Source organism: Sorex araneus, chromosome 4, assembly GCF_027595985.1.
Source record: "Sorex araneus isolate mSorAra2 chromosome 4, mSorAra2.pri, whole genome shotgun sequence".
In the NCBI taxonomy this organism is placed as follows: Eukaryota; Metazoa; Chordata; class Mammalia; order Eulipotyphla; family Soricidae; genus Sorex; species Sorex araneus.
Genome location: NC_073305.1, coordinates 84,233,014 through 84,260,304, shown reverse-complemented (window position 1 = coordinate 84,260,304; position 27,291 = coordinate 84,233,014). Strand labels below are relative to the sequence as shown.

The window sequence follows — 27,291 nt, the reverse complement described above, 5'->3', positions numbered from 1 at the left end:
CAGTTATTTCTTTTGCACAAGATGTTTAGGATGAGACCATTCAACACTGTTCCCAAACTTTTTAAAGAACAGGTGAACAAGTCTTCAGTTTGGAACTAGTTGCCAAACATCACTTAGCTGTTTATTTTTTGGACAGGGTAAGGGGTGGTACAAGACCTGACTGAAAAATTGATCTGTATCCTCATTTTATATGGTATCAGAGATAGTATAAGGTCATTCACTTGCTGTGTTAGTTCACTGATAAAGAACAATGGTAGTTGCCCTCCCCACAGCAACCAAAATATACCTTCCAGCCTCCTCCTGTAGGAAGAAGCTGTTTGAGCTGTGTTTTATCACTTTCTTCAACTCACATTTCACATACAGGCTAACAAATTATGCTGGCTTTCCCTGCAAACTATTACCCCCGTTTAATTAGTTTTACTTCATTTCTGTTACAATAAACTGAGTAAGCCAACATTATCTCTTGAACTGTGATTATAAAAATAATTTATTAGAGATGTCTCAGTGCCATGAGAGCATGATGTAATGAATTTAATCCCTAGTGTCACCCACATGAGCCAAGTCTAGGCTTTGCTGTCTAGAACTTCCCCATTCCCAACATAGTGTCCAAAGCCCACAGTTAAGCAATTTCCTTGCCACAAAAACCAGTTAGTCATTGTATTCAAATTATAATGGAACATTTTTTATGGAGTTCTGATTATTCATCCAGTAAAGTTTTAAGAGACCAAAATGAAAACCAAATTGGAAAAACTTGCTTAAAATATTAGGCATTAAATTTTTAAGCAATCACATTTTAAAGTAATTGATTATTATCATCATAATCAAATATCATATGTATAAGAACAAGTGAGTTACACTGTATTTTCATAGAACTACAATTTTCTCTGTCTTTGGGTTTTTTTTTTTTTGGCCTTTCACCTCTTTAGTTTATTTCAAAAATGTATTGTGCTTTTCTTTATTACATAATAGCAGCATTATGACAATATAGTTACAAGCTTTTGCGTCCATATTTATTTATTCCAACAGTATAAATAACTTTCTTTTCTGTGCCAAGCAATCTAAATGCTTAGCATTACCACATGTGGTCTGCAAATAGCCTTTGAATAATAACTGGAGTATGGTGACCACTACAATTTGTCAAATGAATTTAAGCAGTAACAATTACTTACTGCAGTGTCAATATATATTTTTTAGGTAAGAATACTGCGTCCACATGAAAGTTGCCTTATCAATCTTATTACCAAGCATCATGTCTTACTGACAATTAGTCTTCCTGAAGACCTATAAGCTTAAATCAAAGTAAGGAGTAGCAATTTATGATCAAAGTAGAAATCACATAGTCTTAAATCAGAGAACATTGTGAGGGTATACAAAAATATAAAAAATGGCATAGGAATTCTAGGATTTGTTCAGTACAGTGAAAAATGTCCAATTTAAATTTCTTGGGTTTGTTCCAGCTTTTTCTGCACCCTCCTCTATCTTTATTTTTTTTTAATTTTATTGAATCACCATGTGGAGGGTTACATAGTTCTCAGGATTATGTCAGTTATACAATATTCAAACACCCTTCCCTTCACCACTGCCCCTATTCCATCACCAACCACCCCAATATACCTCCTGCCCCCTCCCGCTCCCCCGTCCCCCCCCCCGTCCCCGCCCTTGTAAGTGATAAGTTTCACTTCGTTTATGCTTTATCTTGGTTACATTCTATGTTTCAACACATAACTTGCTATTGTTGCTGGGGTTTCCCCCCAAAAAGAAAAAGACAGTCCTACTGTCAATGAAGCATTTGATAGTTCTCCATTGCTGAGAATGTAGAGATATTAAGTCCCGCTGTTTGTTGCATAACTTTTCTATTTTTTCCCCCCTCGTCCCGCGCCACCGAGTTCACGCCTGTTTAGTAGTCACCACGCTGCCTGACAAAAGGGGAAAAAAAATGAAAAAGATGGTTATTTTCCGTCATCGGCCGGCGTGGGGCTCTGGCTTAGTTGATAGTCTGGTAGAAAGTCTGCAAGCAGTTTCTGGAACCAAAAGTAGTGCGCTCGTATCGGCCCCGGCTCGAGATTCCACCAGTGTCCCACTGTTCCTTGTACATAATACTTTATTCCCTTGTATCCCATTCCCATGCCCCAAGGTCCGTGTCAACTTAATGGACATCATACTAGGTTAATGCCACGCCGCGATTCTTCCCGAGAAAGAAGGATATTTCTTCTCAGCCGGAGTGGGGATATGGCTTAGTTCAATCTAGAGAGATGGCTACCACTTTGATTGCCTTCAATATTTCAACAAAAAACTTACTATTCTTGTTAGGGTTTCCCACCAAAGTCCGACCCATTGAAAAGGAATCATTTCATATTGCTGATGATTGGATGATATTAGGTCGCGTGGCCACGGCAGCGGCCGCGTGGTTTTGGATTTCTGTATAAAGTCCAGGGAAAATTCTGCCTGAAATTCTATCACTACAATCTTTTACCCTTTTATGGTGCTCACAAGATGGGAAAACCTAGAGAAATACCGGGTGCACTGTCCTTAAGTGTCCGTGGTGGGCGGAGACCGGTACATCCCCGCACCTTGATCTCCCGCAAGCCGCGCTGCGCCGCACGTTTGGGTCTGTGTCTCCATTTTGTGCTCAGAGAAGTGGGGTGGAGGCTGTGCTGTGCCCAGGAGAGGTTGAGAGAGAGAGAGAGAGAGAGAGAGAGAGAGAGAGAGAGATTTTAAAAAAGAGGAACGCTGGGCCCCCGCAGGGGCGGCCTGGCGGAAACACTCAGTTTACATACTGCAAGTTGTTCAGTGGGCTGCTGGAGTCCAAAGTAGCTCTTTTGGCCTCCTCGGTCATACTGGAGCGGCGGCAGTGGCGAAACCCTCCTCGATCTTTATACATACACAATTCTTCTTTTTTGCATTGGATAAATTATATTTTATTTTTATAATAATGTAATGTATTTTATTTTTAATGTATACCAATGTCTTGGATAAAGATTACATATTCTAACTTTACTTGTTTGCCATATTTGCCTCTCATTTTTTTTCAGAACAACAATGAGATATCCTCTCACACCACAGACACTGGCACACTTCAAAAAGAACAAAAATAACCAGTGCTGGCATTGATGTGGGGAAAAAGAGACTCTTATTCATCGTTGTATGGAATGCCAATTGATCCAGTCATTTTGGAAAACAATATGGGTATTCCTCATAAAACTAAACATTGAGCTTCCATAAAACCCATCAATTCCACTGCTAGAAATATACTCTGGGGCCCAAAAAACACACAGCAGAAAAGCCATCTACACATATGTAATTTTTGCTGTCAATTTTTCTCTTCCGTCAGCCCAAGGGGATAACTGGAACTAGTCTCAACTCTGAGATACCTCTTTTCTGTGTGTGTGATTATTTACTTATTTATTTTAATTTTTTTATTGAACACAGTGAGATACCCAGTTACAGAATTGTTCATGATTGGGTTACAGTCATATAATAATCCAACACTCATTTTTTCACCAGTGTACATTTCCCACCACCAGTGTCCCCAGTTTCCCTCCTGTTTCTCCCCTCCTTGGCCTGCTTCTATGGCAAGTTCTTTTCCTCTATCACTCTCTCTCTTTCCTTTTGGGCATTATGGCTTGCAATATCACTGTATCACTGTACCACTGTCGTCCTGTTGCTCATCAAATTGCTTGAGTGGGGGCCAGTAACATCTCCATTCGTCCCTGTCGCGTCCAGGGTCAGGGGAATGAGGCCCATTATTATTACCATTTTTAGCATATCGAATTTGCCATGGGTAGCTTGCCAGTCTCTGCCATGCAAGATTCTGCAATATAGATACTGAATATAGATACTGGCTTGCAATATAGATACTGAAATGTTATCATGTATATCTCTTTACTTATTTAAATACTCAGTTCTTGCCCAGAGTGATCATTTCTAACTATTATTGTCATGCTGGTCCCTTCTCTATCCTAATTGCTCTTAATACGTGAATACCTCTTTTTCTATTATATTTTTAATTTTATTGGGTTTTGGCTCCAGGCAACTAGCTCATAGATAATTCATCAACAAAATCAGAATAAAGATAAAGAATATAGAAACAATGGGGCAAATTCCTACTGTCAAGTTCATTTCTCACTTCTTCTTATGGGTTTTTGGATTCTATTTCTCATTTGTTCAACAGTACCCTATGAAAACTTTCTTGACAAAGCATTATAAGAATAGGAACATAAATAATAAGACACTATTAAAAAGATTGCATGCCTTTGTTCAGATGCACAGGTTCAACATCTAGATTGCAGAGTGTAAATTTTTGTGTCTAGAGAGTGTAAGGTTTGCTCTAGATCCCCCAGCCCACTCCACCAGCAGAGAAAACAAGATTGCATCCTACCAATCTGCATTCCATCCACCTTGGTGGATAAAGGAATGCCAGACTAACCACATCATCCTCAATCTCCCTCCAACCAAAGAACACACCTTCCTTTTATCCCCTTCCTGCCAGAGCAACCACACTGTCTTTGGTTTAAAATTTCTGCCAAAGTCTTTAACCCCCTTTCCCCCAGGAGCATCTCTCAGGTGCAGCTCTATCCCATCTTCACCAGAGGCCAATAGGGGAGTGCACCTGTACAAAAGTTTTTTCTGTTTCTTCTGTTAGGATCCACTTAGCTGGAGAACTGTCATGACTGGCTGTGTGGCCTTCTGAGTGACCTAGGCTTCTTCCAGGAACAAGAAAAGCAGAAAAACCAGATGCTTTTGTCAAAGATTACATACCCCGGAGTAAGATTAGTTTTCTGGAATGTAATTGTCAGGGAGATGGGCTGGATGTTGTGGGTCAAAGTAACAATAAGAAAAATATATGTGTACTCTGAAGCACTGTCTGTCAGTAGCACTGTGGTCCCATTGTTCATCGATTTGCTTGAGCGGACACCAGTAACATCTCCATTGTGAGACTTGTTGTTACTGTTTTTGGCATATCAAATATGCCACGGGTAGCTTGCCAGGCTCTGCCGTGTGGGTGGGATACTCTCGGTAGCTTGCCAGGCTCTCCGATAGGGATGGAGGAATTGAACTCGGGTTGGCCGCATGCAAGGCAAATGCCCTACCCACTGTGCTATCACTCCAGTCCCTGTGTACTCTGTAGGTAATAGGAAATTGCTGAGTAATACTTACTTGCCAAAATGAAAGTATAAGAACTCACTGAATTTAGTGCTCGAGGTCCTTGTTGAACCTCATTGTGTCGGGCAGATACCTGGACCCCAGCTAACTGGAGCAATAATCACTCACTATGTGATTTGCATTATCATCTATGTTCTCTGCCTTTGAGGGGTGGTCAGTTCCAGACTCTAACACTTCACTTGTTTCTGTCCCTCTGTCTGACAACCTATGAGGGAGTCGGGTGTTTATGTTCTTTGCTAGAAAAAAAAAAACACTTTAGCACTATAGCACTGTCGTCTGGTTGTTCATCAGTTTGCTTGAGCGGGCACCCGTTATATCTCCATACTGAGACTTGTTGTTACTGTTTTTTGCATATCGAATATGCCACAGGTAGCATGCCAGGCTCTGCCGTGCGGGTGGGATGGATACCCTCGGTAGCTTTCTGGACTCTCTGAGAGGGTCGGAAGAATTGAACCCCGGTCAGCCACATGTAAGGAAAACACCCTACCCGCTGTGCTATCACGTCCCTACAAAATTAGATGGTGGTTCAGGAGACTCCAATTTTGTACAGGCTCAACTATCATTGGATATGTTACTTAACTCTTCTGTGTCTCAAATTTTTCACAGTTAATAGTAGGGCTTGGGTTTTACAATTAATCTAATTACACGATAACGATGACCGTGGAGCTCTCATCATGTAGGTGAGCACGGCTGGCTTACAGGAACAAATCCCAAAGAACATTAAGAGATATGTCAGCCTGAGGCAGGTTTTCGGATTAGTATTCATTGTACCCTTTAACTGTGTATAAATCTGTCCTTTTGTTATTTGACTGCAAAATGATTTGTACGCTCAGAAACAAAATGCAGAATCTCTAAAATGTGGTTTATTCTAATATGCTCAGTGAACAACCCAGTCATATTTAGAATAACATTTCAGGCACTTCTCTCTCAAAAGTTAATTTACATTTCTTTTCTTCTTTCTCTTGTCTCTCTTTTTTTTTTGTCACAAAACATTAAGTGGATCATATGCTAATACAGGCTCTCTGGCATGCTCTGAGAACACAGCCAACCAAGTAGAGGACTGAAATTTTTATTCCCATCCTTCATGACTTCCAGAGAAGGGAGTGAAAGAGGAAGCCTCAGTTTCCCCTTACCAAAAAGAGGGGAGCTCACAGTTTCCCCTTGCCAGTAGATCCATGTTCATAGAATGGGAAATAGGAAATACTGAAAAAGATAACCTTTAGTCTATATTATAAAACAAAAGGAATTGATTAAATCCTAATGGAGCAATGTATGAACTGATGGAATAAAAATAAGTTCTTAGAACTGATATTTCTGATTAGGCATTCTATGAATTGACTGCATTTCTTTTACTTATTTGCCTCATGGGAGATAGAAACTGACTTGATTGGTGAATATTTCTTAATCTCATATCATTAAATATACAACATGTACATTTATCCTTTGAGCAATGTTAATTGCCATGCAAAATGAGAAAGATTGTTGGACCCAGTGTGTATAAAGGCTGAGATGTTGACAAAAACAAATTATCTGTATTATTAGCTAATGTGTAAGCTAGACTGACATACAGCAAAAGCCTGAGTGTCATCCAATAACAAACACTGAGACTTGAACTGAAACATTTTTATGGGAGAGACATTTCAATGACCTTATTATCAGACCTTAACTGAAGCTGTCCCAATGATTGTGGGACCTGAAGTGATCTTAAGACTTAAAATAATCAGAACGTTGAAGATGATGGAGATATGCTCCAATGGGGATGGCAGTGCCCAGAAAACTTCCTTAATGGCATAGAAACTTTTTATACAGAATCTTTTTATTAGAATAATGCAAGGAAGAGAGCATCCTCTGATCTGAGATCACTCTGATACTGTGAAAGAATTGTCACTTGGAAAATTCCCTATAAGCAGATCTCCACTGACTGACAATGAGCTACTGGTTTGTGGATAAAGTTCCAAAGTAAATAGACAACGTCCTAATTAAGAGACTACCACTATGGTTTAAAAAGGTAAATCCAGGTTGGCTTAGTGTACTGAATTGCATGTTGTTTTTCTTGCTGCAATGGAAGAATTGAATACAAAAAGTCTCCAGAGTTGAGTTTTTGCTGACAGATTTGCAATTGCCAGTGACCTAGTCATACGTTATGCAGGAGAACAATGGAAACCCGTCCTATTAAAGAAATACCTCAAAGGGGTATGACCTGGTGGAATGGCTCATTCATGGTTCCTGACAGTCCTATTGAAATCAAAGAGGTACTTTAAATCTGGACATTCTGATTCCCATTAAAACACCCTCCCTAGTTGGAAAGGTAACTAAGGTCACAAAAGTAGACATCCTGGTGTACTTGTTAGAGATGGCCCCCTGGATCCATACAATAAGTGGACATTACAATGCAGAGATGAGCTGAATCAAGACTCAGACTCCTTACGTCCTGAGGCACAAAAATCTGTCACTGTCATCCCGTTGCTCATCGATTTGTTCGAGCGGGCACCAGTACCGTCTCTCATTGAGAAACTTATTGTTACTGTTTTTGGCATATCTAATACGCACGGGTAGCTTGCCAGGCTCTGCCACGCAGGCTCGATACTCTCGGTAGTTTGCCAGGCTCTCCAAGAGGGCCGGAGGAATCGAACTCGGGTCGGCTGAGTGAAAGGCAAATGCCCAACCGCTGTGCTATGGCTCCAATACCAATTAAAAATTATCCTGAGGTTTGCTCCATGGTTTGGAAGCCTACCTCATATGCTGGGGAAGAAAGCAGTTGAATTAGAGACTACTAAATCCCTTCTTAAAGGGACTAAGTCAATGATAGTTAGAGGGATCCCTCGGGATGGGAGATGTATGCTGAAAGTAGAGAAAGGACCAAGCATAATGTTCTCTCAGTATCTGTGTGCAAACACATAATGCCCCAATGTAGAGAGAAAGAAGGAAAGTGCCTGCCATACAGGCAGGGGTTGGGGTAAAGTGGGAGCGGTGGAAGGGATACTGGGGACATTGGTGGTGAGAAATGTACACTGGTGGAGGGATGTATGTTCAGCCATTGTCTGACTGAAACTGAATTATGAAAGCTTTGTAACTGTATCTCATGGTGATTGAATAAATAAAAAGCACTGTAGCACTGTCGTCCCACTGTTCATCAATTTGCTCTAGCGGGCACCAGTAACATCTCCATTATGAGATTTGTTGTTATTGTTTTTGGCATATCTAATATGCCACCGATAGCTTGCCAGGCTCTGCCCTGAGGGCAGGATAGAAACTCCAAACAAGCTCTCAATAAATAAATAAAAATAAAAACTATTCTGAGGAGCTATAGTGATAGTACAACCAGTAGGGCATTTGCCTTGCATGTTACTGAACCCGGTTCCATCCCAGGCATCTCATATGGTCCCCAAGCATCACCAGGCGTAATTTCTGAGTGCAGGGGCCAGGAGTAACCCCTGAGCATTGTGGGGGTGTGATGTCCCCCACACACAAAAAAAGCCAAAAAACAAAATAAAATAAAAAAAAATTTAACGTGAATTCAAGTACAAGAGACAGAGAGTACAAGGAATATATGGCTATTTCTTGATAGGAAGGCCTTGAACAAATAGGCATGTGGTCCTGGAAAGTGAGAAATGTGTCCTGATGAGAACAAATGCTCAATGTTATAAAAGAATCAGAACAGAATATATTGCATCAGTTCGAACCAGTTACTCATGGTTACAAACACAAAACATAGCTTATTATCCATAATATTGAGTAATGAACAGAAGGATGTGATCCTTATAGTAAAAGTTAAATAGATAATTAGACTGGGCACTTAAATATTTTTTGTCCAAAACAGGGCAGTAAAAGCTTGCAGGGATGACTTGGTCACCTTTGTAAGTATGTGCTTCCGGTCAGATATTGGGTCTGCAGGAAGTCTCTAACAGGTTTCTGGTTTTTCCTAGTGTATCCGGTGAAGACGGATGGCCGAGGATGTTTGTTCGCTAATGTGAATCTTGTCAAGAAGGAAGGACATTGCTCTCAATGACTGTGCTGTTGTTTTTGTTGCTGCTTTGTTTTTAACTCTTTTACATATCACCTCAGCCTCTCCCCTTTACCAGATGCAGTGATATTGGACCAGAACTGCAAACTACAACTGAATAAAAGATATGCCCTGAGAAAGAAATGAATGGATTATATAATGAGAGAAAGACAGTATTACTTTATTTCTTAAAAAAGGATGACAACAAGAGATGGTTTTTTTTTTTTGCTATAGTCTACAGATGCCTAGGAAAATAAGCCCATCTATTGCCAAGTGCATTCTTGCATCTAGAAATTGACAAGATAAATATTCTATGTATGCTTATATATATACACAATGGTTTCTATGTCTATGAATGGTAGCACAGAGTATAAAAACACCAAATTAAATTAGCCAGATAAATAAAGAATAACGGTCGCAGAATTAGAAAATACTGCATTTTAATTTGAGACAAAAACAATTGTCCTGATGGTAGGGATAACTTTGGATGTTATGTAACATCACTTTGGATGTCAGGTGGTTTCTGGGTATTCTGATTTGTAAAATAACAATAAGAAACACAGCATCTTGCTAGACTGTTTTAAAGATCCTAAGCAGCATGGGTGAAGAGCCAGCCAGTATCAGGAACCAGTGGGCATCCAAAATGCCACCGAACACCCCAAAGGCACAGCAGAGCCTAAAGCTCGGCAAGCTGAGGGGGACTGATAAGCAGAATGATAACAAGTGGTGGTGGAGAAATGCATCAAGTTCTGGAAGGGAAAACAGGGGGAGCTGTCTTGCTTTCTAGGCAGCCTTTCAGCTCTAACCTTATCTGTGGAAAACAGCTTGCTGTAGGCTGCTGCTCTAGGAGACTTCCCTTTCCTTTCAGCTCCTTACTCCTTGGGGCCCAACTGCCAGAAACTAATCTGGTGGGCGGGATCTCCCTGAAACACAGAAGCCACCTTCTGCTCCTAAAACTCCTCCTCAACTACTCCCCATTTTTTAAAAAGCTTTTATTGCAATTGGGTCCAAATGGTTTAGCAACTAGTCGTAAATTTAGGGCATACTACTCTATTATTTGTTTCATTTTAAAATATTTTAATTCACACAAATAGCCGCTATCGTGAGGTCTTTTCTTTTTTAATTTTTTAATTTTTTTTAAATTAAAAAATTTTTTTTTAATTGAGTCACCATGAGAACAGTTACAGGGCTTTTAGGATCGAGCCTCAGTCATACTATGCTCAAACACCCATCCCTTCACCAGTGCACATGTTCCACCACCAAAAAACCTAGCATGCCCCCGCTCCGGCTCCCCCTCTGCCTGTGTAGCAGATGATTTTCACTATACTTTCTCCTTACTTTGACTACATTCAATTTTCGACAGGAAACTCACTATTATTATTTGGAGTTTTTCCTCCAACAATCAGAACTTTCGCAACTGTGCAACATCATATGTATGCTCTTTGTTACCAACAATAGAAAACATACAATCTAATAATGCCATTCTGACTGTTGGAGATCTTTATTTTATAAGGTAGTCCTACCACTACATTTTCTGTAGTGTGGTTTGGGATACTCCTTGGCTTTCTGTGTTTGGACCAGAGTAGGGTGTGGATGGTAAGACAGATCAAATAATGAAGAAAATAAATGTTCCAATTGTATTTACACAAGCAAAAATTCTCAATGATTCCTAGGGACCAAATGTTTGCTGCTCCTTTGAGTCTGTGGACTTGCAGTGGTTGGGGCCTTAAATCAGGGAAAGGGGGTGGCTGTCATCTCCTTATGCTTTTTGCTAAATTTGTTCCTGGCTCAGGAACTGTTTCTGGGAAATTATGTTAAACTCACATCTGAACGATCTTCCTACCCCCCTTATAGAGGCCCTGTTTCAACAACAGTGCCCACCAGTCTGGGCTAAGTTTTACTATTTCTATTATGTTCTTTAAAATTGTGCGCACAGAGACTGGCCCACATCCAAAAGAACAAAAGCAACCGGTATTGGCACGGATGTAAGGAGAAAGAGGCTGTCCTTCACTGCTGGTGGGAATGCTGACTGGTTCAGCCCTTTGGGGAAACAGTACGAACAATTCTCAAAAAATTAGAAATTGAGCTCCCATTTGACCCAGCTATACTACTTTTGGGAATATATCCCAGAGAGGCAAAAGGGTATAGTAGAAATGACATCTGTACTTGTATGTTCATTGCTGCACTGTTTACAATAGCTAAAATCTGGAAAATACCTGAGTGCCCAACAAGAGATGACTGGTTAAAGAAACTTTGGTACATCTACACAGTGGAATACTATGCAGCTGTTAGGAGAGATGAAGTCATGAAATTTGCTTATAAATGGATAGATATGGAGAGTATCATGTTAAGTGAAATGAGTCAGAAAGAGAGGGAGACACATAGAAGGATTGCACTTATCTGTGAAATATAAAGTAACAGAATGGGAGAATAACACCCAAGAATAGTAAAGATAAGGACCAGGAAGTTTACTCCACAGCTTGGAAGCCAGCCTCAAATGCTGGGGGAGAAGGCAGCTCAGATAGAGAAGGGACCCCCAAATAAAGGTGGAGGACCAGCTCTGGTTGGGAGATGCGAACCGAATGTAGACTATAGAGGGAACACAATGGTCACTCAATGCCTCTAGTGCAAACTACAACACCCCAAAAGAAAGAGAGAACAAAAGGCAATTCCCTGCCACAGATGCGGGGCTGGGAATGGGGTGGGGGTGGTGGGAGGGATACTGAGATCATTGGTGGTGGAGAATGGGCACTGATACAGGGATGGGTACTCGATCATTGTATTATTCACTGATAATTTTTTTAATTGTACTAAAACTGAAAATAAAATGAAAATTGATCTGTCTAAATAAATAAAATAAAATAAAAAATAAAATTGTGGACAGAAATGCCTCACTGAGCATTTCAAAAACATCAGAAGGCTTTGCCTTCATAGTCACACTCTAGGTTCAAAATACTGTTAATAGACATGTATGTTTTAGTGTTCTAAGGCTGTTGGGAACATAAACGTAGAAATAAATATGAATAAATTAGTTTGAATCTCTCTGATTAATTTTTATAGCCACATCTTTAAACATTTTTAAAAAGATGAATAAGCAATCTCTGCAGATGAAATAACAGAAAAGCATTTCTGCAAATTTCTAGCTAAGGCACAATCATTTTTATTTTTTGTTTGTGTTTGGACCACCCTGAGTGGTATTTGGAATCTCTTAGCTGAGTTTAGGAGTTATTCCTGGTGATACTCACGGCAATTTGTGCGATGGAACTTGTGGTATTGAGGATTGATCTTGAGGTATCTCTCCAGCCCTTTTTTTTTTTGCTTTTTGGGTCACACCTGGCGATGCTCAGGGGTTACTCATGGCTCTGCACTCAGAAATTACCCCTGGCGGTACTCAGGGGACCATATGGGATGCTGGGAATCGAACCCGGGTCGGCCGCGGGCAAGGCAAACGCCCTACCCACTGTGCTATTTCTCCAGCCCCACCAGACCTATTTTTTAATACTGATTTATTATTGTTTTTCAGTGTGGAATCTCAGGCATTCAGCTTCTTACTTCTATGTGTTGAGAATACTCTCCAGGTCCACCACCAGAGTAGATGAGCAGCTCCAGATCTGCCACTGTGAAGACAAGTCCTTTCTTGATAAGACTGTGGAGAAAGAATATTTTTAAACTTCAATCTCATTTAACCCTAACTGTATGACAGGGTGAATTTCAGCAGTGATGAGGCATATCAATGTGCTGTGCTCCTGATGTATAGGATAAGAAAGGCATTTCACATCTGTAGTATTTAATCCCTAATCTATGAACCTAGACTAATCATGAGAAAACATCAAACAGACCCAGAGTAAGGGATACCCTGCAAGGTATCCTAATTCATTTTGGGGGGAGGGTGGTTGTTGTTTGGGTGTGTTTTTTTCCTTCTTTTGAGAGGGTGGCACACCCAGCAATGTTCAAGGATCAATCCTGGCACTGCTCCTGTTCACAATAGCAAAAACCTGGAAACAACCCAAGTGCCTGAGAACAGATGATTGGTTAAACAAAACTCTGGTACATCTACATGATGGAATACCATGCAGCTGTTAGGAAAGATGAAGTCATGAAATTTGCCTATAAGTGGATAGACATGGAGAGTATCATGCTAAGTGAAATGAGTGAAATGAGTCAGAAAGTGAGGGACAGATATAGGACTGCACTCATTTGTGGAGTATAAAATAACATAACACGAGACTGACACCCAAGGACAGTAGATACAAGGGCCAGGAAGATTGTTCCATCGCTGGAAGCCTGCCTCATGAAGAGCTGGGGAGAGTGGGGAGGGGAAGAATGCAGCTGGAATAGAGAAGGGATCACTAAGAAAATTATGGTTGGAGGAATCAATTGGGATGGGAAATGTGTGATTAAAGTAGATAAAGGAGCAAGCATGATAACCCCTCATTATCTGCATTGCAACCCATGATGCCCCAAAGTCAAAAGTAGAGAGAGAGAATAGGGAATATTGTCTGCCATGCAGGCTTGGGACAGGGTGGGGGGTTTGCCGTGGGAAAGTGGGATATACTGGGTATATTGGTGGTGGGGAAAGTGCACTGGTGGAGGAATGGGTGTTTGATCATTATGTGATTGTGACTCAAACATGAAAGCTTGTAACTATATCTCATGGTGATTCAATTAAAAAAAAATCCTGGCAGTGCTCAAGGGACTATATGGAATGCTGGGACTGAACCTCAGTCTGTCATATACAGACAAGTGCTTTACCCCTTATACTATTTTTCCAGCCCCACATAAATAATTTTTGAATTTATTTTTATTGAGGTGACATAGTTATAGGTGTAAAAGTTTATGCTTTTGCTGGACAAAGTTACTGCACCTCCAAAGCCACCAAAATGCCCAAGAATTTATACCACTGTCCTGTGTCACTTCTAGTTGGTTGCTTTCCTCCTACTGTTGGAATCCCTCTCCTTCCCTGCCATTTTGCAATCTCAGTTCCAGAATCCATCTCCATTTGCACTGATAGGATACATTCTCTTACTTTTTTTCTTAATGTGCCACTTATGAGTGAGATACCTCAAACTTATTTTACTTCTTAACGACACACTCTGTTCCAATCCAAATTATAGCAAAAGCAAGATATCATCTTTTTTTACAGCTGAATAGTATTCCATTATGTGTATCACAATTTAGTGTTGAGAATGTAGTGAATAAAAGTATGATTAGAAGGATTTATGATTTTTTCCACCAAATAGAAACCACAAAATCTGTTTCTCTTATTATATCTGTTTCATGGGCTGCAGCAACAGCACAGCAGCTAGGGCGTTTGCCTTGCACATGGCCGACCTGGGTTCGATTCCTCCATCCATCTCAGAGATCCCGGTAAGCTACCAAGAGTATCCCGCCGGCACTGCAAAGCCTGGCAAGCTACCTGTGGCATATTTCATATGCCAAAAATAGTAACAACAAGTCTCACAATGGAGATGTTACTAGTGCCTGCTTGAGCTAATCTATGAACAAAAGAGTGACAGTGCTACATTATATGTTTTATATAACTCACAAAGTGTCATGATTGACTATATTCATTGTTCCTACTTTAATTATACTAGTTATTGCCCTACATCTTGCTTTTGTGTTATATTGTATCAAATTTCAACTGGTTTCCATAATATTTGTATGTATTTTATTTTGTACATTATAAGACCTTTTGAGAATATTCAGGTGCTTTAACAAGCTGACAAAGTAGCCAGGTTACAAAAATGGTTGCAAACTCTAGATTTTAGCAAGGGCCTAAGCTTTAAACAGTTGTTTGGGGTTTGCTGGTGCTCATTGTTCAGCTGGTGGGGGGAGAGGTATAGTACTGACAAATGAAATACAACTGTGAAAGTTGAAGAGTAAAATCCTGAAGGGGAACAATGGAAGGCCCAGAGCATTCCAAGACAAATTTAAGAGGTGGAAAAGGACTTTGTGATAATGTGGAAGATACTATTCTTCACAAGATACTGAATGACAACAGAAAATGTTTTGATCTTTCTATGTCTTGGGAAACAAAGGTGGACAGAGAATTACTCTAAACAAAATAAAGCCCAATGTCTTTTGAAAAGAAAACTTTAAAGAGGGCCAAAAGGGGGACCCTCTGCGCCTAAAGACTTTGATTCCAGAGACCTAACACATTCGGGCATCCAGTGCAGCTTCTAATAGCAATGCACTGGGACTGCAAACTGGGCTGCAACTCTGTGCTGCCCGGGGTGGATCTTTCCTCCCCACACTGTCTTCCTGCACGGAAAATGGCGGCGGCGGCAGCATCCACATGACAGGCGCCATCTTCTAAGACTCCTAACCCAGAGGTATACGATTTTTACACTTGGGGCTCCTAGGGAATCATGGGAATTGGGTGTAACTGGCACGCCCTCGGCCCAGATAAATTCGGAGCTGCTGAGAGTGAAACGGATCCTCTGCACCTAAAGACTTTGATTCCAGAGACTTCTTACAGCAATGCACTGGGACTGTGAGCTGGGCTAAGCAATTTCTGGCAGAATTTTCCCTAGACTTTATACAGAAATACAAAACCAAGACTTAACATCTATAATTGTCAGCAATGTGAAACGGTTCCTTTTGAACAGGTCTGACTTGGGGGAGAAACTCCAAATAATAACAGTGAGGTTTTTTTTGAAATATTGACGGTTATTCATGTAGCAGCCACTTCTCTGGACTGTGAACTAAGCAAAAGCCCCACGCCAGCCGAGAAGAGGAAATATCCCTCTTTCCAGGTTTTTTCCCATTTTCAGGGAGAAACGAGGCATGGCGTACACCATACTATGAGGCGCGGGAAGGGGGATGAGGGAGGGGGAAAAAAAGGGAAAAGGAAAAAGGAAAAAAAAAGAGTTATGTACTTGGAGCAGTGGAGCTACATATCTCTTCATTCTCAGCAATGGAAAACTAATTATCAAATGCTTTCTTGGTAGTAGGGCTGTCTTTCTTGAGGGGAAACTCCAACAACAATAGTGAGTTTTGTGTTGAAATATGGAACGTAATCAAGGTAAAGAGAAAATGAAGTGAAATTCATCAGTTATACAGTCGGGGGAGTGGGGGCGGGGGGTATACTGGGGTTTTTGGTGGTGGAATATGGGCCCTGGTGAAGGGATGGGTGTTTGAATATTGTATAACTGAGACATAAACCTGAGAACTTTGTAACTTTCCACATGGTGATTCAATAAAAAGTTAAAAAAAAATAATAAAAAAAATTAAAAAGGCCAAAAGGAAGGCGCTGGAATGGATACCCAATATAGCAGCTGCTAGTTGAGTAACTTTTTAAATATTTTAAATCAATTGAGACAGTTATATATTTCACGAAGAAAATATAGTCACTTGTGTAGTTGATTAAACGCAGGGGATGAACACCTAAATCAATGCCGAGGGCTTAGAAAATGTTTAAAACACTTTAGCACTTTTATTCTCCAGCACTTTAATTCTATTGTAGATGTGTAATTGTTTATCAAATAATTTTTTAAATATTTTTATTAAATCACCATGAGATACACATTTACAAAATTGTTCATGATTGTGTTTCAGTCCAAAATGTTCCAATACCTATTCCTTAACCAGTGTACATTTCCTGCCACCAATGTCCTCCATTTCCCTCTTCCTCCCCCACCCATCATTCCCCCCACCCTGCAACCGAGTACTATGCCTCATGGCAAACATTTTCCTTCCCCCTCCCCCCTTTCTTGTTTTTCTTTTAGGCACTATGGCTTGCAATACTGTTAATGAAAGTTTATCATGCATATGACTTTACCTCCTTTCAGCACTCAGTTATTTTCTACAGTGGTCATTTCTATCCATCATTGTCAGTGGTTTCTTCTCTGACCTAACTGCACTACCCCCGCCCCCAGTTGTGGGAGGCTTCCCGCCATGGATCAGTGCTCCTGGCCCTCATTACTGTTGACTTTGGGTGTTATTCGTATGCTATATTTTTTACATTTGTTTTGATTTGCATTCACACCAGGCAGGGTTCAGGGACTATTCCCAGTTTGGTGCTTGGGGATCATTCCATCACTCCTGGTGGTGCCAAGAATCAGGTCCAGCCCCATGAGAGAACTAGTTCCCCAACCCCAAGAGTGAAAATTTAGAGGCTGGATTGATAGCACAGCAGATAGGGCGTTTGCCTTACATGCATCTGACCAGGGTTCGATTCCTATCATCCCATATGGTCCCCTGAGCACTGCCAGGAGTAATTCCTGAGTGCAAAGCCAGGAGTAATAGATTCCTAGCATCTCATATAGTTCCCTGTGCATCGCCAGATGTGACCCAAAAAGAAAAATAAGAGTGAAAATTTAAATGTAGAGGTCACCACATTTTAATTTTTTTTCTTCTGTATGTGGGGGATAAGAGGAGGGAGAAGTGCGTGGTTAGTATGATTTACTGTTGTTGTTTTATAATATCAGGAATTAACCTCAGTGTCTTCTGAGTACTAAACCATCTATGTCTATCCCTGGCCCTCAATATCCTTAAAAACAAAAATAAACAAATTAAAATTTCTATTAATAGCTGTCACACCATTTTACACATATCCAGAAATTAAGTAAGGAAATTGTGCCATCTGCATGGGGCTACACAGAAATTACTGAATCAATCTTGGACGGAAATACTTCTCACTCATGGAAGATGGGCATTGGTGGAGGGATGGATACGCAACCATTGTATGACTGAAATGCAAGCATGGAAATTTGTAAGTCTGTAACTATATCTCACAGCGATTCACTAATAAAAAATAAAAATAAATAAAAATACTTCTCACCCATTCCATGATACTTTTAGATTTGCCTCACTGACTCTAAATCTCTGAAGGTACTGGAGAAAATTGTCTCTAAGCTTCTACACCGTAGAAGACCCCGATACTCAGCTAGTCTCCTTGGAGCCAAGAACTGTAAAATGATTGTTTTTCTTTTAAAGGTTGTTGGAGTAGGCAAGGTCACACTAGCATGTGCCTTGTGCTGACCATGCCAGCTTTCTTGTCCTGCCAAGCTCCATAATTAGAACTTTGTCCTAGTTTTATCAAAGGCACTGATATCCTGACAAAAAGCTCTCACTGCCTGGAATAAGAACAGAACATATAGCCTCATTAATGTTAATGTTGGGATTCTATATATTCATAGAACATAAAGCCCAGGGATATGGCTCAGAATAATAGAGCACATGCTTTACATGTGCAAGACCCTAGGTTTAGTCCTGGTACCACAGAGTCCTCAGAACGTTGCATGGTTAGGGGCCAGAGTAATAGCACAGTGAGTAGGGCGTTTCCCTTTCATGTGACTGACTTGGATTTAATCCCTGGTCTCCTGAGCACTGCCAGGACTAATTCCTGAGTGCAGAGACAGGAATAATCCTTGTACATTGCTGGGTGTGACCCCAAAAGCCATTAAAAAAAAAAGAACATTGCAAGGCTGGAGCAATAGCACATCGGGGAGAGCATTTGCCTTGCACTCGGCCGACCTGAGTTCAATTCCCAGCATCCCATATGTTCCCCCAAGCACCACTAGGAGTAATTCCTGAGTACATGAGCCAGGAGTAATCCTTGTGCATCACCGGGTGTGACCCAAAAAGAAAAAAAAAAGTGTATTGCATGGTTAGAATGGGTAAAGGCCACTGAGCACCACCGTGTGTGGGTACCCACAACAATGATGAACACACTCACACACACACATATACACACACAGGAGCAATTTGTTAAGATACGACTGCCTCTTCTTTCTTTCTCTCTCTCTTACAGAATTTGAATTACCTTTTGAGCTTGTTCCTCCTTGAAAGCTGTCCTTAATTTAATGCTCTAGTGACATTTAGCAGTTGTCCTCTGTTTACTAGACTCAGGATTGATTCCAGATAGGAAGTAATGTGTAAAAGACATTTTCAGTGAGAGGAAAGCCCAAATTGCAAAATGACATATAGATACTTCATTAATGTAGCACCCATAATCAAATATTGCTAAAATAGGAAAGTAAAGACCACCACTCAATGATAAAGCATAGTGAGTAACTGGCTTAAGATGACATTCAAAAGAGACTTTTCTGAGGAAGAAGATTCTAGCTGGAAGGATGATGTACCTAAAGTGTGGAAAGGAGCATGTGGGAAGAGTATACTATTTATAGAGAAGTGCTTGTTTAAAAAATGAAAGTGATGAATGATTATTTTCCCAACTTATGCAGAATTCTGTTTATTTCAGTACAAAGGCTATGCTTTAAATGAGTGCAACAAAACCCAAATCTTTTGTACCTAATATTCTAATGTGTATAGTAATATTTTAATATTTTTCTAAATGGAGTAAAACTACAAACTACATTGATTTTGATATTTAGAACTTTCTCCACTGTATAATTGGTTGTTTAGTTTCTGAAACTTTGTGCATACATTGTCAACATAAATCCTTTGCTTTAAAATCCTTTTCTGGAGTTTTTAAGAGCACTCCTTGGACCACTGCAACACCAGAAATCAAAGTACAGAATGAACAGTGAATTCCTACAGTTAAGTATGTGAGCTTACTCCGGATGCCATCCTATAACAAACCATGGAAAGAACTGGTTTTTAAACCTTTAAGTTACAGGTTAATACAAATATCAGAAATAACTTAATCTTAACATCTTAGGCTCTACTGTGAAAAAACATACCAGAAAGAAAAAAAAATGCTTCCTTGACAAACATTTATCTTTATAATAATATGTATAGCAATGTGAAATTAAGTTGTGTTTTTCTCATACTTTACATTGCACAAAGAATTGTTTGGAATGAAGCTTAGTGAAAGAAATTTTATTGAACTACTTGCTCTAAGTTTTCAAACACTGGTCTGTTCTGTTATGAGAACTGTTAGCGAATAGGGGCAAAAATAGGATGAACATGGTAATTCAAATTATTTAGCATCTTATTTGCATGAGACTTTGTCAAGAAAGGATTAACTATGAAGATTTTTTTTTTTTTTTGCTTTTTGGGTCACACCCAGCGATGCTCAGGGGTTACTCCTGGCAGTGCTTGGGGGACCATATGGGATGCCGGGCATCGAACCCAGGTCGGCCGCGTGCAAGGCAAACGTCCTACCCGCTGTGCTATCACTCCGGCCCCTGAAGATTTTTTTTTTAAAGATAAAATGATGAATCCCGGGGCTGGAGCGATAGCACAGTGGGTAGGGCGTTTGCCTTGCACACGGTCAACCTGGGTTCGATTCCCAGCATCCCATATGGTTCCCGGAGTACTGCCAGGAGGAATTCCTGAGTGCATGAGCCAGGAGTAACCCCTGTGCATCGCTGGGTGTGACCCAAAAAGCAAAAAAAATAAAATAAAAAAAAACAACCAATTGCACTAACAGGGCTTAACATTCTTCCATTGTCCATGGGCTCATACACAGCATCTAAGATTCTTAATACTCATTGAATACAATTGAATACACTCACAATCCAGTCCAGTTAGAGCTTCAACTCAGCCGTTCCCTCTCCTGTAATTAAGCTTTAATTAACTGATTTATGTTCTTCAAACATGGCATATTCTTCTAAGAATTATGCTTTTTTGGTTATTTTCAATGCCACATCAAAATTATTTTATACATTAAAATTATTTGTACTAATATAAAACATATCGCTACACTATGTTCTCTTATAGTTTTGTAACCACAATTATATTGCCTACCACTTTTATACACTTACTCATAGTTCTGCCTTCTCAATATGTTCCTTCTTACCCTGAAGAAAAGTAGTAGACTATTCTGTTTTGTTTATTTTTGTTTCCCCAATAGAACCTAGTTCAGTGTATACAACAGGTTTGTATTTCACTCATACTACAAACATTCAAGAAGCGTTTTCTGATTCAGCTTATAGGATCATAGTTATTTTCATGAACTAGATCACTTTCGACATTTGGCTTGGTCCAGTCTAATGCATAATTTTCTAAACAGTATTTAGATTTAGAGCAACTATTTGATTACAGAGCATAACTCTCTGCAGTGGGTGGGGCATTTTTACCACTCTACCCATTTCTTTTCTTGTGATGTTATTGGAGTGGCTTCAACATGCCTCATTCCATATAGCAAGCTGCCCCCTCTGTTCTTATCAACTGCGCACAGCCTGTGAAGGCCTCAGTCAGTCTGCCCTGTGCTTTGCCACAAACATGAGGTTCAAATTTCCTCTCGTGGCCATTGGCCTGGAAATTACCATGATTGTTTTATTTCATTTTTTTGTTGAGTATGAAATGGAACAGAAGCCCAACAGCACCAAGTCAAGCACCGTGGACAGAACCCTTGAATTATATCCGTGTGAGTAATCAATCTACTTCTTCATTGGGGTTTCTTGGGCTCTCAGAGTGTGAGATCTTCGAGTACTGTAGGCACTAAAGCTTAATGTTGAAACTGCTCATAAAATTATGTGATATTTATAAATACTAAGCTATCATACATTTGTAGTGAGGCATGTGGACTTTTCTCTGCTATTAATGTTTGAACAGGATCGGCGCCCATTGAAACATTAGAATAAGCTAATTGATAGTTTTTTGTGTGGCTACATTTTCTAGATATCCTTATTTTCCTCTTCAATTGAGCACTAATTTTATAAGATATAAAAATGCCATACCCTGGGGTTCAAGCAATAGCACATAGGGTAGAGCGTTTGCCTTGCACACGGTCAACCAGGGTTTGATTCCCGGCATCCCATATGGTCCCCTGAGCACCACCGGGGGTAATTCCTGAGTGCAGAACCAGGAGTAACCCCTATGCATCTCTGGGTGTGACCCCAAAAAAAACTTAAAAAAGAAAAAAGTGCCATACTTTATTAAAAGAAATTTACTCAATGTAACTTTAGGGGAGATAATGTAGCAAAAATGAAATATTGAGGTTAACCTGTATTTAATATGGATGCATTAAAGAATATGTGAGACATTTAGTATGATATGGGAAATAGAATTTTTATTAAACAGTATGTTGCAGGCTTTATAATATTCTTAAAAGAAGGCAGTTTCTCTGAGATGTAGCAATATCTATTACAGTTTTTAAGTACAAACTTTAAAAAACAATATATACTTTCTTTTTTTCATGCTTACATTTTTTTAGGAGTCTATATAATGGGTGATATTTTCATGTAGAAATTACATCCAGAGCTTCTAGGTGACTCAGCAAAAATGCAAAATTACAAATGAAGGTCAGAGTGAGGACCATACATCAGATACATAGACTCCAAATTCAGTTCTTTTTGTACTAGATAGATGACCAGGAGGTTTCCTGGTTTTGTAAACTTACAAATTAGAGAACACTAAAGCAAAACAGAATTCTGTCCAACTCTTTGACATCCATTAAGTATTTTTTTAAAAGCCTAACATGTCCCACAGAAAATTTATTCAGAGATTAGAGTAAATGCTGTTTTTAATCTAAGACATTGCAGGTCCCTTACACATGTGAATAAATAGCTGCCACAGTACAGGAAACAGAATGTTAAAATACAACCTATAGTTCATATTTTCCAAATCAATTTCTTTTAAGAATTTAGAAGCTTCATAATTTGTTTAATTAATTGTGAATTCTCTAAGTTCTCAAGATACAACTTTAGGAATTAGAGATAAAGAGCCAAGTTGGAAAACACCAAGTTGCTAAAAGTGGCTTTTTAAATTTTGGAGCTACCAACCTTAGGACACATACTCCACTTTCAGTAAATGTGGAAGTTCAATCACTTTATCATTCTTTAAGAAAAATGTTAATAAGCCCCCAGTTTTGTCAAGAATCTTTGAAGTCAAAGGCTCTAAACAGTGAACAAAATGAAAAACATACAAAACAAAATATACATTCTTATAAAGTTGATATTCTTATAAAGATATTCAAGCCAGGAAAGGCAGACTAAAACATATAAGCAAAAAACTTTTTAATGTCACCACATATATAATGTCATAGATACATATTATACCTGTTTTTATATATATATATTGTGTATATTACCTATGATATATATGTTGGTATATGTCATATACCAGTTATTATATATAACATATTGTTATTTACCTTCAATATATACACTCATAAAAACACACATAGTCATCTCTAATAAAATACCACAAAAATGGAGTAATATTTAGAAAATAGATACATCTAAATTATCATTGCTATGTGAGAGAATTAAATTTTAATAGCATATCCCAAGCCCCCATTACATATAGTTAACCTCTTTCTTATGCATCTAGAGTAGCACCAATTCTGCATGATTTTTTCCCATTTTTTGTGCTTGATACAGTAGATGTGTCAGAAAATCCAATTAGGTACAGGCTTTAAAAAATAATTACAGTCCAAATGTGACCATTTCTTCCTACTTTCCCACTTCTGTTGCCTTGGTTCTCTAAGCAAGAGTTTCTCAACCTTTATGCAACTGTGGTCCCCTTCAGATTTTGTTTTCAGATTTTGTCTATTCTGAATTGTGCTGCAATAAACACAGGAGTGCAATTTTTTTTAATAGATTGTGTGGCATGGGGTGGGGGTAGTGTCTTGTGGTAGATAACACGAAGAGGACTCACAAATAATATCAAGAACAAAAATATTTTTTACTTTCTTTTAAAATTTTAAACTTCTTCAAAATTGACTAAAAGGTATAGGCAAAAGTTCTCTGCAAATCCAAATAACAGTGAGATGTTGTTTCACATCAGTGAGACTGGCACACATCACAAAGAACAAAAACAACCAGTGTTAGTGAGGATGTGGGATGGGGAGGAACCCTCATCTACCGCAGGTGGAAAAGTCTGCTTCAACCACTTTGGAATACAACACAGACACTTCTCAGAAAAACTAGGAATTAGGGGCTGGAGTGAAAACACAGAGGGTAGGGCATTTGCCTTGCACACAGCCAACCCGGGTTCAAATCCCAGCATCCCGTATGGTCCCCTGAGCACCTGCAGGAGTAATTCCTGAGTGCAAAGCCAGGAGTAACCCCTGTGCATCACTGGCTGTGACCCAAAAAGAAAAAAAAGACTAGGAATTAAACTTCCATATGACCCAGAAATTCTACTTCCTTGGCATCTCCACAGATCCCCAAAATACTCTATTCATAAAAATACATTTACACTTCTGTATTCATTGCAGCACTATTCACAATAGCCAAAAATCTGAAAACAACTCAGTGGCCAAGAACAGATGACTAGATAAAGAAATTTTTCGCTATATAATAGAAATATCAAATCATGGTTGCCAATGGCAGTTAATAACTGGAAAATCATATATTCTGCTCATGAACCAAATAAACATTTTATGTGGAGACAGGTACTTTAACACATAGATATGCATGTGAACCACCCACCCCCCTCACACACATACACATGCAGGTGTGCATATACATGACCCACAATGACAAGGAGAATGAGGCCAGAGTGAGGAAAAGAGGAAAGGATTCAAGCAATAGTTTTTTTCCTGAATCCCAGATGAACATCAAGCACACCACAAAGTAAAAACATATACAGAAAACAGCCCCCACTTACTCAAAATGCTGACCATAACCTACTCTATACACAACTGAAAGTTCTTTCTTTTATAAAGTGACCTAAAATTCTTGCTGTACTAATCTCCCAATTCAATTGTATTATCTCTGGCTTAACTAGTTTATATAACAGCCCAGATGACATCTGACTGTATTCTACATGTATTTTTCTTACATTTCAAACACAACTTAAATTAAACTTTGACACAAGTCATAAGTCATTGGAGATAAAATTACTAAATATTTACTTGTTTTAAAATGTTCAGCCAGGAGGAGAGCTGGAATAGATGCTTTGTCTGAAGACCATGGCTTGAACTCTAGCACTGCCTGGTCCCCCAAATGCCTCCAGGGAGTGACCCCTAGACACCACGTCTAGGTAGCTTCTAAATGTTGCCAGGCCTGAAACCAAAAGAAAAGCAAATATCTCAAGATGTAATCCAAGAGCGTTGGTGGTAGAAAATGTGCACTGGTGGAGGGGTGGGCGTTCAATCATTTTATGACTAAAATTCAATCATGAAAGCTATGTAACTGTATTTCATGGTGATTCAATTTTTTAAAAATCTAAAAAAAAATGTAACTCAATAAGAAATCAAAAAAAGAAGTTCTCCCCCCCACAAGTGTGTAATGCTAAATAAGGTCATAATTAAATACTAATAATTATTAATTTGGTACCTTTCCCTTCATTTGTGTTAAAGTACCAGAGTTATACATACTTATATTTTCCACCATCTATGAAAATAGTAACACAGTGAAAAGGCAAAATGCAGCTTGGAATGATCAGGGCAAATCTTTTAACCTTTCAGACTCCCTGAAAAAGTCTCCGAGATGTCTACACATCATATCTTGGGAACCACTGAACATAAACCAGTAAAAAGTGTGCAAAACACTGGAATTACTATACACAGTTCAATGTTAGCAAGGGATCAAGTACAAGTATTTATTTTTAGATCTTCATTTAAGACTTTGTTCCAATATTTATTCAGGTATCATTAAGTGCATTACTAATTATATGTTATGGGCAAAAAGTAACTAATGTTCAATATAAGCAATCCCTAGGAAATATTTTGCTGGCATTCTAATTTTTTCCCAGAATAGTTGTGTTGCCTGCTTTCATATTCTGTCATTTTGCTCTCACGTACCATCCGTAAGACGTAAGATTCCAGTAGACCCTGACTGCTGCCTTTTAATAAAATAGTCTTTTCCTCTTAAAAGATCTAAAAGCGGGGCCAGAGAAATGGTATGGTGGGTAGAGCATTTGCCTTGCACGCAGCCGACCTGAGTTCAATCCCTGGCATCCCATATGGTTCCTGAAGCACCACCAGGAAGTAATTCCTGAGTGCAGAGCCAGGAGTAAACCCTAAGCATAGCTGGATGTGCTATGCAAAGAGAGAGAGAGAGAGAGAGAGAGAGAGAGAGAGAGAGAGAGGGAAAGAAAGAAAAAAATCTAAAAGCAATGAACACAACTAGAATTCAAATCCATTTCTAAATGTCACTCCCTACTTGGGAGCTAATTGTAGTATTGTTGATTCTAGGTCAGGACAAAAAAAGGCACGAGGTAGGGCTGGAGCAATCATGCAACTAGTAAGATGCTTGTCTTGCTTGCTGTCGCTGTCAACCCCTGGTCGATCCCTGGCACCCCATCTGGCGCCTCAGGCAGAGCCAGGATTAAGCCCTGAGCATTGCCAGGTGTAGCCCAAAAACAAAAACCAAAATATCACTACCAACAAAAAAGGATAAGGTAAGCACATGCTTATACATCAATGGTAATATGTCAAATAACAAAAGATTCTGCTTGAAGAAGCACCAACTAGTTCAATTGGGGTACATGGACAAGTGGAACAATGGAAACAATGATGATGTAGTAGTAACACATTAAAGGGCTGAAGGAATAGGACAAGGAGTAAGGCACTTGCCTTACACACAGCCAGCCCTGATTGTGGGTGCAACTTTGAGGGGCCCCAACTTCTTCAGGGCAGCCTGGCACTGCAGGCCAAGAGCAGCATCATGTCTTTGGGCCCTTGTCTTGACCAAATTAGAGAATAGCTGATAGAGGTCCTGCATTGTTTGCAGGACACTCCCAAACATTCCTTAAAGGGAATTGTACATAACTTTTTATTTTGCATTTTCCTAAATGTTTGAGGTATATAAAAATTAAAGGTATGGAGACCAAAACAGATAGAACGCCAGGTAAGGTGCTTATTGGCATGTGGCTGACCTGGGTTCAACCCCCAGCATGAACAAAGTGATGAGGAGTAATAATCTCTGTTCTTAGAGCCTAAAGCTGTTCTTTTATTTTTAATAGGAAGATACCAGTTCTGCATGTTTTCTCTGCATGTCTTCATTTAATAAATGTCTTCATTTAATATGCCTTCTGACCCAGTTACTGTCGATATAAATAAAACAGTCTATACCCTCACTGAGATGAATGAAATGGTATTATTCCCATCTTACAGACTAAAGTAACTAAGGCTCAGGGGGATGTTCTTTTTTGAAGGACACACATCTAGTCTTGATCAGGAGGCCACTCACAGTAGTAGCCAGACCAGACAGTGTTACGAGTCAATCCCAGGATTCCTGTAGGTGAAGAATGTGCTCCAGGCCTTTCAAGCCGTATTCTTTTTTTATTTTTGCTTTTTGGGTCACACCTGGCAATGCACAGGG

At 39.4% G+C, this 27,291-nt stretch overlaps 1 protein-coding gene across 1 annotated transcript in view; it reads left to right on the top strand.

Annotated features, from left to right (window-relative positions):
• Nucleotides 1-21,298: 21,298 nt before the first annotated feature.
• Nucleotides 21,299-27,291, top strand: part of RHAG (Rh associated glycoprotein) — a 30,631-nt gene continuing 24,638 nt past the window's right edge. The window contains exon 1 of the mRNA XM_004605958.2: nucleotides 21,299-21,443. Within this exon, the coding sequence (XP_004606015.1) occupies nucleotides 21,299-21,443 (145 nt within the window). The remainder of the gene's footprint in view (nucleotides 21,444-27,291) is intronic.